Source organism: Acinonyx jubatus, chromosome C1 (genome assembly GCF_027475565.1).
Source record: "Acinonyx jubatus isolate Ajub_Pintada_27869175 chromosome C1, VMU_Ajub_asm_v1.0, whole genome shotgun sequence".
NCBI lineage: Eukaryota > Metazoa > Chordata > Mammalia > Carnivora > Felidae > Acinonyx > Acinonyx jubatus.
The window spans coordinates 50,562,947-50,578,362 of NC_069381.1; the positions used below are offsets into that span (position 1 = coordinate 50,562,947).

Genomic DNA, 15,416 nt, shown 5'->3' on the forward strand with positions numbered 1-15,416 from the left:
CAGTAAAAATGGTCATGTGCTGTAATAAAAAGTGTTATTGAGAAAGGAAAGATTAATCCTGCTGGAGTCAGATCTCAAAAGAGGTGACACACAGGGTTCTACAACTCAAAAGAATGGCTAAGTGGATGTGGGAAGGAAGGAAAGAAGAGAGAGAAAGCAGAGAGAGAAAGAAAGAAAAGTTGTAGAAAGGCACAAAACAGAATGTGAGGGAAACCACTCATCCATTCACATATTTATTTAGTGCCTACTATATGGCGGCAAACTGTTCTAGATGTTTGTGAGAAATCAGTGAACAGAAGAGACAAAGAGTGTGGTCAGGGTGGGTCTTACCAAAAGGGGACATGTGAGCAAAGATGTGACGGAGGTGTGAGAGTGATTTATGTGGACCTGTGGGGAAAAGCATTCCAGGCAGAAGCCTACCCAGTATGTTTGAGGAACAGGAAGGTGGCTAGTGCAGTTGAAGGGGAGTGTGCAAGAGGTAGAATGGAGTAGATCAGAGTTAACTCTAAGGAGTTACTGGAACTGAGAATGAATGTGTGTACACTGGCATGGGAGAGGGAACAGCAGCAGAAGGAAGACTAAGAGTTTGAGGAAATTTAGCTTCAATTTACAAAGAGTTCCCTAGTGTAAAACGATGGACTCTACACGTTCATGAAAGCATAATTATACATATAGTTTCCTCCTCAGGAAAAACCTCACTTCATTTTATTTCCTCCTCAGTTCTGGACCACAGGATGACACTGGTTTTCTACTTTCCTATCGCCTTGCCTCTCTTTTTTCTAGCATTACTTTTCCTTACGGCCATGAATTCTTTCTGAGATTCCTATCATCTCCACACTCCAACTTAATTCTTCCTTGGCAGTTCTACTTATTGGTTCCACAATCTCATGGGATGAAACCATGTCCCAGACAAGGAAATCCATCTACTCATCTATCCATGTCTCCAATGGCTGAGATGTCTTATGACAAATGGATTTCAAATCTTTTCTACTTTTGTTATCTTTATTTAGCAAGAACATTCTATTGAGTTGGTTGTGTACTTCTATAATAATATCACTACTAAAACTTTTATTCTCACACAACTGTTTTCTGCTACACTTTCTTCAAGGTAATTGATTTCCAGAAAAGCATACCACTATTTCATACAGTGGTAATTTCTGTCCCTCCTCGTCTACCAGATCTATTTCTCTTATAGAGCACAAACATTTTTTATCAGTTTATTTAGCCATAGATGTCAGTTTGGGAACATAACACCTCTTAGACTTCATTAGCCGAAATGTGTTAACATAAGTAGCGGTGATGATGATGATGTTATAGTAACAACAATAAAAATAATCTCTAATGTTTTTATTTTATTTATTTTTTTTTTAATTTTTTAATGTTTTTAATTTATTTTTGAGACAGAGAGAGACAGAGCATGAACGGGGGAGGGGCAGAGAGAGAGAGGGAGCCACAGAATCGGAAGCAGGCTCCAGGCTCTGAGCCATCAGCCCAGAGCCTGACGCGGGGCTCGAACTCACGGACCTCGAGATCGTGACCTGAGCCGAAGTCGGATGCTTAACCGACTGAGCCACCCAGGCGCCCCAAAAAATAATCTCTAATGTTTTTAAATGACTTACTATGTGCTATACACTGGCTATCCCCTTTACATGCATCATTGTTAATTCTTATCACAATTATGAGATAGGTATCATTTTTTCACTCTCATTTTATAGAGGAGGAAAAAGTAATTTCCCCAAGGTCACACTGTTACTCAGTGTTGGAGCTGGGAGTTAAAGACCAATATATTTGACACCTTAAGTCCAAGTTCTTAATTAAGGTACAAAAATCCCAGGGGCACCTGGGTGGCTCAGTTGACTGGGCGTTTGACTTCGGCTCAGGTCATGATCTCACCATTCGCGGGTCCAAGCCCCATGTTGGGCTCTGTGCTGATAGCTCAGAGCCTGGAGCCTGCTTTAGATTCTGTGTCTCCTCTCTCTCCACCCCTCCTCTGCTTGCACTTACCTCTCTCTCTCAAAAATAAATAAAAACATTAAAAAAAATAAGCTATAAAAATCCCTATGCCCTATATACTGATACACAAACACTAGGACACCAGTATGATCTCTAAGCCATCTTCCACTTCTCTTATGTTTTCCTTGGTAATTTTTGACAATTTCCTTGAGTAAGCCTTTTGAGAATTACTGGATACCTCCCATCCTATGGTTTGTCTTTCTCCATGTTACAACACTGTCCTCTACCATAGTTGTTTTTGCATGCTTGCATTTGCATTTCTTTCCTTCCATACTCTAATACGATAACCAGGTTGGTGATTCACCTACTGAACATATTCTAAGATATATCCTACTACATTTCTTATCAGAAGGTCAGTTTTTACCATTACATGGCCAGTCCGGGAAAAAGAAATCACATCTAATATCATCTACACAGTACATGTTTGCTGTCCATATCTTTCTTTTTCTCCTGAAGAGTAGCATAAGGGCAGAACACAATCAGCAGTACAGCACTGTCAGGTGCTCAGTCATGGGTCTGTACCAATTATCAGGGAGTCACTAACTACCCAAAAGGCATCTCCTCCTGAAGATAAGATTCTTCCTACCTATTATGTTTTCCTTAACTTCCTTAATATCTGACTTAACATTCCAGAGGTAAAGACTATGCTCTTGGAATTTTCTTCATTCCCTTCTTTCAGAGACTACCCCCACCTCCATTATATTGCAGTTCCCAATTCTGCTCTACCTTTACTTGCTTAGATAAGTTAATTTATCTCACTTAGCTTTAGCATGGCATAAAGCATATAAAAATTCAACAGCAACCACTGCACCAGAACTATAGCCAATATTTCTGAGCATATAAAAACCAAACACTGCCTCACATTCATGTCCATCCAGCCAAAGGACAAGAGGTAAGACATAGCCCTTTTCCGTGCTTCAATCTCAAAAGTTAGGGTGCCCCACTTTTCTTTAGTGGTCCAGCAGGAAGAGTTGGGCTTCACAAAGCTAATAAGCCCACCTTCTCTAGCCTTTCTGGAGAATATAAGATATACCTACTAGGGTGGTGATATTCCCTTTAAAGAAAAATGTTATCTTTTAAGAAAAAAAATTGAGGGGTGCCTGGGTGGCTCAGTAGGTTAAGTGTCTGACCTCAGCTTAGGTCATGATCTAATGGTTCATGGGTTCATTCGAGCCCCACGTTGGGCTCTGTTTTGACAGCTCAGAGCCTGAAGCCTGCTTCAGGTTCTGTGTCTGCCTCTCTCTGCCCCTCCCCCGCTCATGCTCTGTGTCTCTCTCAAAAATAAATACACATTAAAAAATTAAAAAGAAAAAAATTGAGAAAAGTATCATATGACTATAACCAATGTTTGGGGATTGATTATTCTGAAAAATTCAAACTTGCATTAATCTACTTCTGAAATTGATCACTGTTGCACATATGGATAAATACATCTTTTAGAAATGAAACACACACACAAAATATGAAATCAGTATAAGAATTTCCATATAGAAATTCAGTATTTTTTCTAAAAATATTTTTAAAATGTAGTCATAAGAAAGAAATGATTAAAAAACATTTTATTTCCTATTATTTTAAGAAAAATAAATGGGCTTGGGAAAAAGTGAATACTACGTAGCCATTAAGGTACTGAAACTGCCAGAGCAGATAACAGCCACCATGATTTATGAAGAGTTCATGATTTGTTATTTTGCATGATTAAACACTTTACCAAACTGTTAAGTGTCAAGTTTTAGAGTTATCTTTTACACACAGACACACGCACGCACGCGCGCGCACACACATACACACATCCCTCAAAAGCTTTGCCAACTCAAATAATTTGTACCAAATAAAACAGCATAATGAAAAATGAAACACACTAATATATAAGCCCAGGTAGTGGGCTATAAGTCAGGTAGTGAGTTACCAATTCAAAGAGCCTTTCTACAATGTATAAGTCATCCTTACTGGATATTAAACCAGTTAGACTTCTTTGAGAATACTAGGATATTAGCTAGGAAACATAGCTTTCAGAAAAAAATGAAATCACTGAAGTTTTCCCAGAGTCAAAAAGAAAAATATTCACAAGATAGGAACTTACCACAATAGACAATAGTAAAAGTAGGGAGTAGGGTCAGCAACCAGGGGCAAGAGAGAAGAGAAAACAGAAAGCATTTTAATTAGGGAAATTTCAAAACAAATAAGCAGCAAATGGTAGCAAACACATTTTTAAAATGCAAGCATCCATTTAAGTTTTACAAGGGAAAAAGCAAAAAACAAACGTGCAACAATTTTAGAAGCTACAAAGCTAAAAGTCCAGTGAAAGGCAGTGACAAGAATATAAACAAAAAAAAAGTCTGTGTGACTTTTACCATGCAATCAACATGATGACAGAATGGTATTAATGTCATAACCAGTGAAAATTATACCTTTCAGGGGTCGATTTAGCATCAAGCAGACTAGTAATAAACTGCTCAGAGGTTTCAATGTGTCTTTTCTCATGCCTACTTTTCAGCTAATTTCATTTCATGTTAGGAAATCCCTAAGGAACTGTACCACTCACAGATTAACCATGGCAAGCCTCTTTCTAGATCTCTTCACTGAGCCACAAAAAATGAGGAATTATATATTAGATATTAATAAGGTCATATGCATTTAATCTGGAGAATTAAGGTAGATGTACAAGTACTGGCTTCATCTGAAGAAAAGCAAAAGGTGGGGACTAACTCAGAAATGAAAGAAACATAGCAATAACGTTTATTCCCAAGGTTTTCTATTTGGGTCCCCAAATAAGGACTGTAGTACAAAACCAGAGAAAGCCTACGCTGTTGAACCAACATAAATCTGACCTCAAAGTGAGAGGCAAAGCAGACAACTGTACAAATATACCTAGCTTAAAATAGACCTGATTAATACCTTGCTTTACCTTGTCAACATAAAGTAGGCCACAGTTTATAGAATTCTTTCCTTCCCAGAGAGATTTAAAACAACAGCAATAAATTCTTCCTGGCTTTTTTTCAGGTAAAATCTGATTCACATAGAACTTTTCACAAGCCTACCTACTACATAAAAGGAAGCATATGTAGTCTTCATTAAACACGAATTATCAAACTGTCAGTACAGGAGGTCAAAGTAAATTTCATGTTCTCTCAGTCTCTTTATCCCTTCTGCCAACAAAATTTAAATGACAAAGTGAATTTCCTTCCTCAGTATTGCTTCTACTCAAGGTGAAGTGACTACAGATCAAATCAACACATTATTTCATCAATTCTAAGACGCACGTTTTTGGGGGCCCACATTTTAATATCTCTGTAGTTAGCATTCATCTTTCCACTGATGGCTGTTGTGCTTTAATACGTTTTTTTTCTTCTTTCTTAAAGGCATATAAAATAATGGTATGTCTTACAATTGATGGCGTCTTTGATCAGATGAAATATGGTATTTTTTAGTTACACCTCTGAGCAATAACACATAAATCGACCTCTGTAAAATGAGGTGAAACAGTATGGTTAAAAAAAGAAATCTGTGTGTAAATGTTGATGAAAGAAAATGCTTCAAAGGATAAAAACAAACTAAAGTGATGACAAAGTGGCTCATTTACCAAAGAATCTCATTAGTGTAACATAGGAATTTCCATGCACTGCCTGCAACCTCTTAATAAATTGCTTAAAATAACTTAACAGTATTTTAACAAAATTTCTTTGGTTAATGAATTCAGTTGATAGCAGATAGCAACAGAATGCCCACAGCTAGCACATGTGGGCAAAGCATTGGCATAAGAAATCTGATCAAATCAATCTATTAGTGTCTTTAACTAACTAAAACATTACCTACCTCCCAGCCAGTACTCTGTATAATAAAAAGTAAAAAAGGGCAAGTCATAAAAAAAACTGTTTCAAAAGAACAAAAAAAGGCCAAAAGGAACTTCAGCAGTGTAAGGTACCATATATCGTAAATTCTTCTCCGTGAATAGAGGACAGCAGGATATTTTAAACACCATATTCTTTCACTTGAGATCTGTGATAATTTTATAAACTGCTTGTTCAAAACCTAGTAGTTAAAATTTCATCTTTTAAAAACTCTAATAAGGGAAAGTACACTTTTGGTGAAAATGAGACAGCTGCTTGTTTCATGAATGTGTCTGAATTAGATCTCTAACTACAGGGAGTTGCACTTTGCTGAACTACCCAGGGTAAACTGGAACAGAAATCACAATTTTGCTCAGATGCTTATGATACAAATGTATGAAAATTTCTTGCAAACTACCAGCTCCAGGTGTTCCAGACCTGCCGTGTAATTTGCACTTTACAGCTCTAGAAGCTGGGATGAGGCTCCTTTGACAGTATATGTACAACTGACTATAAAAAGACCCACCTGTTACCATTATGAATCCTAATAAATCTCCTGCAACTTCAATGTTTTAGTAGTGATAATAAAATAGTGGCTTAACAGTGTAGCAGCCCTGTTTTAAGACGATTAACGTTTTTCAGATTCTATCAATTCATCTAGAATAGCTTAGTTCATGGCAAGAAAGAGGTCAAGCTGACAGAGGGTACAGCAGGACTAGTAATGAATACAAAAGTAGATAATCAATACTCCACTTCCTTCTTAGATGACGGTAATAGCAGATAACAGCACAGGTAGCCCAGAGAAGGGAATGGAAAAATGGGGAAGGAGGAGGCTCAATAAGATATTTCAGAGTATTTTAACAGAGCCCAGATTTTAGTTTCATTTTTTGTTAACCAATTGCTAATAGTTGACTTCATTTTTTAGACCAAGCTTATGCTAATTTTAATTTTGGTGATAATATGTGGATTCCATGAACTATAAACAAGTACTAAAATCATACTATTATAATCGAATAAACATAAGATAACCATTTTATTCATTATTTTCACTAAATACTATTTTCATGTTAGAAATATATTAAAGGATGATTGAATGGAACATCTAGGAAAAACAGTTACCGTTGAGTTGAAAACATTAACAATATTAGTCTATTAGACTTTAATATCATTTAATAAAAAACTACCTTACATATAAAAATTTTTGGCAGCAAAAGAAATCCATGTAAAAATCAGATTTATAATTTTAACCCATACTGTGAAACAAAAAGAACTCATGATTTAAAAAAAATTTGCTAACTACTAATTAGTTTTTAAAAGTGAAGAAAAAAACTGTGTAGAAAATTTAGGATGATCATTATCTACTCTAAGTAAATTCATTTTTTGTTAATGAGTCTGCTCTGGCCATGAACCATCATTTTGACATTGTTCATTTATAATCTGATTAAAATGGTCATTTCATTGGATCTAGTTTGACATCAGTACAAAGCAACACTAATGCTTTTAGACAGTTTTCTCCATTTACACTGAAGCTAGAAATTGCAGTCATTACCTGATGAACAATTTTGCTGAATGCTTCTTGAAGTTTACCATGAATTGTGGATAGTTTCTTTGCATCCCGATTAGCTTCATGAATAGGAATAAGTACTTTGTAAACCTCGTTTACTGCTTCATACATGCCAGCCTATAAAAATAATGTTATATGTTTTCTGTTACATTGATATGAAAGTAAATAATTACAATTTATGAATTCACAATATTTCTACTAAGGCAATACCAATGACACTTTCCCAATAGGACATAAAAATTAACACTACTAATGTTTAATTTTATTAACTCTTAATAAAAGAATTTTGCACAACGTATTGATTCCTCCAAATGGATGGTTGGATGGTGTGTGTGTGTGTGTGTGTATTTAACATATGTTAAGTTTAAATTTCTGTTTAAGTTAAGTTGAATATTTTGCTATCTACCCAGTAATTACTTCACTAGTGTGTCGGTACTTACTAGTGTCGGTACTTACACAGGCATATAAACTATTGCAGAATTCTGAGCAGTGGAATAAAAGAAATCTAATTATTAATTATTACACTGGTCACAGATATCAGATAACTTGTGGCCTCCTGGCAAACTAAAATTATTTACATTTCTAAAATATTTTTTTTCAATGTTTTTTTTTTTTATTTTTTTAATTTTTTTTATTTTTGGGACAGAGAGAGACAGAGCATGAACGGGGGAGGGGCAGAGAGAGAGAGAGAGACACAGAATCGGAAACAGGCTCCAGGCTCTGAGCCATCAGCCCAAAGCCCGACGCGGGGCTCGAACTCACGGACCGCGAGATCGCGACCTGGCTGAAGTCGGACGCTTAACCAACTGCGCCACCCAGGCGCCCCCTACATTTCTAAAATATTAAATTGGCACAGGAAATCTTACTGGAAATATCCGATGGGAAAATATCACTTGTCTTTCACAAAATGTAAGAAGGTTCTAAGCTACCAGATTTTATTCCACTAGGGGGCAGTTAGCCAGTGGCTGGCCAAGGGTTGCTCGGCCTATAATCAAAGTGATGGACAAAATGTGTTTGTACTGCTGTTCTGTTTTCTTGTCCTTAATAATGAATTGGTGGCTGTAGTGAAGATAGAAAGAGATGTTTTCCAAGAGCCACTGAATTCGTATTACCACACAAATTAGCAAACATATTTTCCCAAGGAAATAAACATACGGTTCTGATATTTTCCAGTAAAAGTTCACAGGAATTTATGCAATCATATAACTATAATAGTGAAATAAATACAGTGTAACTAAAATGCCCCAGTAATTATTATAATTAAGATTAAACGGATTCACTGAAAAACAGTGAATTTCATAATTATATGCTATTACAAAAGAACTTCTGTAATACAGGCCACTGCACTACTGTGAATTATTAAAATTACACACATACACACAAACACAGTGTGTATTTATTAAAATATTCCATTAATAGCAAAAAAAATTTTTTCCCTGCTAGTTCAGATCACGTAAAATGAAACTCAAGGAGCAGGGATCCAGGGGAGCAATCAGAACAGTTGAAGGCCTCACACAGGAAATTTTATTTTTCAGACAGGAAATTTTAAAATGGTCAATCACCTAACATTCTTAGAGTCTCTGAATAATTATATTTACGTAAACTCATTCTAAACATCAATAATGATGAATAGGATGATAATGGCAAACAGTAATACTTATTTGGAGCCAGACATTGTGATAAGCAGTTTACATATATCAACTCATTTAATCCTAACAACACTCCTACGTGATAGGTACTATTCTTAGATGCATTTAAATAGATGAGAAAAATGAATCATTGATAGGTTGAGTAATTTGTGCCTGAAGTGATTTAACTACTAAGGTAGCAGAGGCAGGATTTGAAGTCTGGTTGTATGCCTTCTAAATCGATGCCTTTAACCAATACATTGCAAGGTAGGGTTAAGGCCAGGAGAATATCCAATTTCCAATAGCAGTACAATGGTGAAGAAGGGCAGCATTGCATATTACGTTAAGTTTCCCTCTTCCCCCAACATGAACTTCAAGACTCCTTATCCGTGGTGCTGGGACACTAAATACTCAGCAGAAATGTCAGAAAAGTCCTGGGGCACCTGGGTGGCTCAGTCAGTTAAGCATCTGACTCTTGATTTGGGCTCAGGTCATGATCTTACAGTTCGTGAAGTCAAGCCCCACATCGGGCTCTGCGCTGACAGTGCAGAGCCTGCTTGGGATTCTCTCTCTCTCTCCCTCTCTCTGCCCTTTCCCCTGTTTGCACTCCCCCTCTCTCTCTTCTCTCAAATAAATGTTAAAAAAAATTTTTTTTTATGAAAGAAAGTAAGCAGGGATTTGGCTAACTATCTTTCCCTTCTTTAATAATCACCCCATCTAAGGGGTGCCTGGGTGGCTCAGTCGGTTAAGCGTCTGACTTCAGCTCAGGTCACAATCTGTGGTTTGGGAGTCTAGCCTCACATCAGACTCTGTGCTAACAGCTCAGAGCCTGGAGCCTCCTTCTGATTCTGTGTTTCCCCCTCTCTCTGCCCCTCCATGCTCATGCTCTCTGTCTCTCAATAATAAATAAACGTTAAAAAATGATTTGATTAACAAAACTGCTTCAATTCTTCACATAAAGATAGGGAGGGACAAGGACTGGGGTTACATAGCATGGGACGTTAGGTCAGGCAAGGGAACTAGGAGATAGTTCATAAAGTTCCTGATAAGTAAGCTCCAGGACTCTAACATCTACCTAATAGAGGTCCCTATGCAACCCATGAGATGAGTGGCTATAATTTTCCTGAGCACCAGGGCAACATCTGACATACTAAAAAGAAGATTCTTCCTTTCATTCAACAGACCAGCTCTATAGCTACAGCCGTGTTAGTCAGCTTGAACAGGAACTTAAATCATCCAGAGGTTTTCTGTTTTGTTCTGTTTTTTTAATTTTAAGGTTTTAGAAAATGTCTGGTGCTAAAAGATTTATAAACTCCAAAAAAATCTGTCGTAGATTAAGTGATGGTTCATAAATAAGCAAACAAAAAATACTGGAGAATATGACAATTAAGATAAAAAGGAGTAAGCAATGATGAATCTATAGATAAGATCTGGTCTCAGTTCTTAAGGTACTTGGAGAAAACTAGCATAAAGGAAGAGCAGGGTCACAGGCAGAGAGAATACACATGTCATTAATAATCCAGAGGTATGTATCTGGGGAAAGAGAATGCACAGGAGTCATCTACCATAGAGAAAGAAGCAGCTGCTTGTTCCAGTAATCCCACGAGTCCTGTCTCAGTAAAGTACTTTCCAGAGCAGATACCTTCTTCATCTGGAGATACCACGTCATCTGAGACTGCAGATTCTTCTAAAACATTAGAAGAAATATTCTGGGGGAAAAAGTTGAAATGGCTTTAGATATGGAATTTCTTAGCATGGAAGATGTGTGTGAAGAAGTAACTGAAAATGAAATATAAATAGCAGCTTCGGTTTAAAAAGGGGGTGGATAGTCAATGCAAAGATAAAAGACAAATTTCCAGAATCTTTCTCTATTTTGGAGATGACAATCAAATGGTACCATTACTGTCAGGTAACTTTTCCATTAATAAAAACTGTGACAATGAAAAATATGAAAAATCATGGGCGAAGGAAAATAGCAATATGATACAGGACATCTCGAGAGACTTAAACGGTCTTTGCTTTTAACTTCAATGATCTTGTCAAAACTCCCCAAGAGGAAAATTCAAGTATGAAATGGTGTTTTGGCTTGCTTAACAAACATCGAGTTAATGAAAAAACTCAGGTAAAACTCTTACCCAATGAGACTGGGATCAGCCATTATTTCCAAAAAAGAAATAATACATACTACCTTAAATATTTTAACCTAAACATTTACAGCAGATAGACTCATCTGACATTTTTTTGAAGTCGATCTCAGGCCTTTTCTTTGTGTATGGGTCTCCAGATCAGATTTTCATGTAATCTCTCTTGACTAGACAGCAATAACGCAATCTTCATTTAATATTTCCAGTTCTGGGGGTGCCTGAGTGTCTTGGTCCGTTGAGCATACGACTCTTGATTTTGGTTCAAGTCCTGATCTCAAGGTTGTGGGATCAAGCCCTGCTCTCCGGGCGCCATGCTGAGTGTAGAACCTGTTTAAGATTCTCTCTTTCTCTCCCCCTTTCTTTCCCTCTGCCCCTCTCCCCAGCTCATACTCTCCCTCTCTCTCTAAAAAAAAAAAAAAATAGATTTCCAGTTCTGGTTTCTTCAGAGTAAAAACTTGAAACTTAAAAGGTTATCAAATTATCCTAGATTTCTAGTAGATTTCTCCCCAATCTTTTGTAGTTGGTCCAAAATTAATTCAATAGCAACTGTTGTGGAGACTCACTTTTATCAAGTCTTTGCAAAACATTTAACTTAGTTTTCAGAGAAACAATGACTGACTTTCTTTCTTCATTCAGATTTCACCAGAGGACATAACATGTAATTAAATTTTGTAATTTCCCAGATCTGGCATTAACGGGTTTTGAAAAAAGCAAAGAAAGCATAACTGACTTCTGGTAAGCAAAGATTTCAACTAGTAGGTCAGAGGTATGTAACCCTAGTAGGGAGCAAACTATCATCTCTGAGCCATGGTATCTGCACATTTTATACAGGTATTGGAGAATGTTGGGTTATCTGATGTCTTAAGTAAAAGCCAATTGAGAGTTTCTACTGTATTCTGATTCTCAGCATTTTGGGTATATTTCATAGATGCTATGAAGCCCCTAGCAGTATACACAAAGAGAATAAATCTACTTAGCACTGATATTTAGAGGTAAAAAAAAAAATGAGGAAAGAAAACTAACACGGAATACTCTTTAAAAATGTATTCATGGCAGTGACAGAGAACTGTTAATTTATCTTGTGAAACATCACCTTCAGTCTTTATGCTGTCCTTACAAGCTGAGTGAATCTTAACAGCAGTGAGAAAAGTTACAACTATGAAGGACATACCTCGATTTAATGTAAACCTGGCAGATTCCTACCTGAAATGTTACACATCCCACAGGAAGGTATTTGCGGTCCTCCAGCATGCTCAAATACTCAGCAACAAGGGCTGCGGAGTGGACAAGGCACTGGGCAGCTTCAGCATGATTGCTGCGTTCTGAGTGTTTGCCAGCCATGTTCTGCAACCACGTCAATCGCAGATCTGGAGAGGTCTGGTAGCCCTTGGCAATTCTAATTGGAACACAAATTCTTTTCAGTTAGCATTTGTTTCCCAAACTGGAAGAGAGTTTACACTGCTTGTTTAGTGTTTACCTAGAGAGGTTTCCGTTATTGAACACAACCTATTAAGACAAGTTTTCAAATGGTATGAAAGTGTCTTTAAGTATGTTTAAAGAAGTAACTGTGGGCCCATGCGATGGTTAATAGATGCTTTTTTGTAGGGGGACTAAAAAATGACATGGTATCAGTAAGGGAAAGCTATGGGAATTTACGTGTTTGTTAGGGGAATATAAAGAAATTTCATCGTCAAGAAAAAAGATCTATAAGATAGTATCATTGCATCATATTTATTTTAAGTAAAATGTTTGTTTTATTTGTGTCTTAAAAGACTCCAAAACTGTAAAAAGAGAGGGTCGTATGGCAAAGTTTTACTTGCAGTTTTCAAGATATAAATAGGAATTACAAATTTCTCAAAATGTGCTCCTGCAAGTATCATGTTATAGGCACAACCATATTTAAAATCAGGAAAATTAATGTTAGAACATTAATACACTGTATTTTCTTCCTAAAGGGCTGATTTTTACATTTAAAATATGGGTCTTGGGTGTCTGCATGAAATCTAGGGCACGTGATCCCAAGGTGCTAAATATGTATCAATTATTTTTAAAAATCCTCATTTTTGATAATCAATACATATACTAAACAATTATGCATAGTTCCCAGAGAAGTGACACAGGGGATCTGATCTAAGTCATTAGAAAATGACTTAAATAATTCTGGTATGTTTATTTTTTTATCCAATGTTTTCTGTATGTTTTATCAATTTATTTTTTATTTAAATCCCAGTTAGTTACCATACAGTGTAATATTAGTTTCAGGTAAAGAATTTAGTGATTCATCACTTACATACAACACCCAGTGCTCATCACAACCGGTATCCCTCTTAATGCCCGTCACCCATTTAACCCATCCCCCTGCCCATCCTTCCTCCAGTAACTATCAGTTTATTCTCTACAGTTAAGAGTCTTTTTGTGGTTCTTTTTATGGCTGAGTAATATCCCATTGTGTATATATGCCACATCTTTATTCATTCATCAGTCAATGGACATTTGGGCTATTTCCACAATTTGGCTATTGTTGATAATGCTGCTATAAACATCGGGGTGCACGTAGCCCTTCAAATTAGTATTTTTGTATCCTTTGGGTAAATACCTATTAGTGCAATTGCTGGATTGTAGGGTATTTCTATTTTTAACTTTAACTAATTTAAACCCATTATACGAGGTATAAATGAATCAAACAAATGATACCTGTACATTAGATCAATCAACATTTCAGGATCTTCCTGGTGTTCCTTCATTTTAACAGTATCAGAAAGAATCATATGGAGATTGAAAACCAAATCTTGAACCTGAAGCAGAGAATTTTATAAAAAACATTCTTTAATTATCATTTATTCACAGTCACCACATTAGTTTGGAAGATATTTTAGATAAATATCTGAAGATTGCAAAACAAATAATATGATACTGATAGAGTTCTAAAGAATGCGGGCATGCTGGGGTATGGTGAGTAAAGGGTAGTAAACTTAATACTAATTCCTGAGCTGGCTGGGTTTCGTTTTTTGTTTTTTTTTGTTTTTTTTTTCTTTCAGTTTTCTCATCTGGAAACAAGTAGAACTAGAACTAGACATAAAATGTAGGGATATACAGGATTCAAGAGGAAAACACAAAAGGATATCCTCTCCTATGTTTCTGATTCTACCAAAACGTAGTTTGTAAAAACTTTACTTTTTAAGGCAAATTACTGTTTCATTAATAAGTAGGAATAATATTTCATCATAAAGTTTCCTATTTATTTATACAGTGTCTACTATTTGTTGTATTTGTTATGAATTCACAGACTTACATACCAAAGATATCAACCTTTCCAAGAAGGAAGCATGGCTTATTGAAACAAAAAGATTTAGCACTATCTATGGCCTAGGATACGTGGCTTGAAAGAAAAATATAGGTTTTAAAAAACAAAATTTGATTTAACAATTTAGAAACTGTCTATTTATAATTCTATTTCAGGGGCGCCTGGGTGGCGCAGTCGGTTAAGCGTCCGACTTCAGCCAGGTCACAATCTCGCGGTCCGGGAGTTCGAGCCCCGCGTCAGGCTCTGGGCTGATGGCTCAGAGCCTGGAGCCTGTTTCCGATTCTGTGTCTCCCTCTCTCTCTGCCCCTCCCCTGTTCATGCTCTGTCTCTCTCTGTCCCAAAAATAAATAAACGTTGAAAAAAAAATGTATAATTCTATTTCAGTTAATTATCTAGAAAGCAGTGTTTCTGACCTGATCAGGAAATGTTGTTTCCCTCAATTCCAGATCTTCTTCAGCATACGTCAATATAGTCTTTAGAGAACGTCTTAAGAATTCCTCATTAAAATTTTGAGATGTGCCCACCAAGGAAGACAGTGACATGGTTACCTGCATTTTAACCCTAGCAAAGTTCTGAACAGAGAAATTGTCAGGTCAGCATTTAATACAGAAAAGCTTAAAAGAAAAAAGTTTATATTTTTTTTACTTGCTAAATGAAAAAGTAAAAAAAAAAAAAATACCATTCCAAATAGTTATAAAAAATTTTTAGAAAGTAATAAAATATACATATTAAAATCTTATTTTAAAACCTTAAAACAAGACATAAAACAGAGTTTTGCTAAGAATAATATGCTACAAACAGAGTAAAAAAACAAAGCCATGTCTTAGAATTGAATTAGGGGCTCCTGGGTGGCTCAGTCGGTTAAGTGTCTGACTCTTGACTTTGGCTCAGGTCATGATCTCATGGTTCGTGTTCGAGCTCCGCATCTCTACC

General features: G+C 36.4%; 1 protein-coding gene across 13 annotated transcripts in view; it reads right to left on the reverse strand.

The window, feature by feature from the left end:
* DOCK7 (dedicator of cytokinesis 7) overlaps positions 1 to 15,416 on the reverse strand; it is a 224,653-nt gene that overhangs the window by 20,742 nt on the left and 188,495 nt on the right. For 7 of the 13 annotated variants that reach the window (XM_027059013.2, XM_027059011.2, XM_053214173.1 and 4 more), the window contains 6 exons: positions 14,897 to 15,055; positions 13,874 to 13,974; positions 12,383 to 12,575; positions 10,601 to 10,744; positions 7,393 to 7,524; positions 5,830 to 5,844 (listed from right to left, as the gene is read on the reverse strand). In XM_027059013.2, the coding sequence (XP_026914814.1) occupies positions 5,830 to 5,844; positions 7,393 to 7,524; positions 10,601 to 10,744; positions 12,383 to 12,575; positions 13,874 to 13,974; positions 14,897 to 15,055 (744 nt within the window). The remainder of the gene's footprint in view (positions 1 to 5,829; positions 5,845 to 7,392; positions 7,525 to 10,600; positions 10,745 to 12,382; positions 12,576 to 13,873; positions 13,975 to 14,896; positions 15,056 to 15,416) is intronic. The other 6 variants (XM_027059014.2, XM_027059012.2, XM_027059010.2 and 3 more) reach the window with 1 other exon arrangement.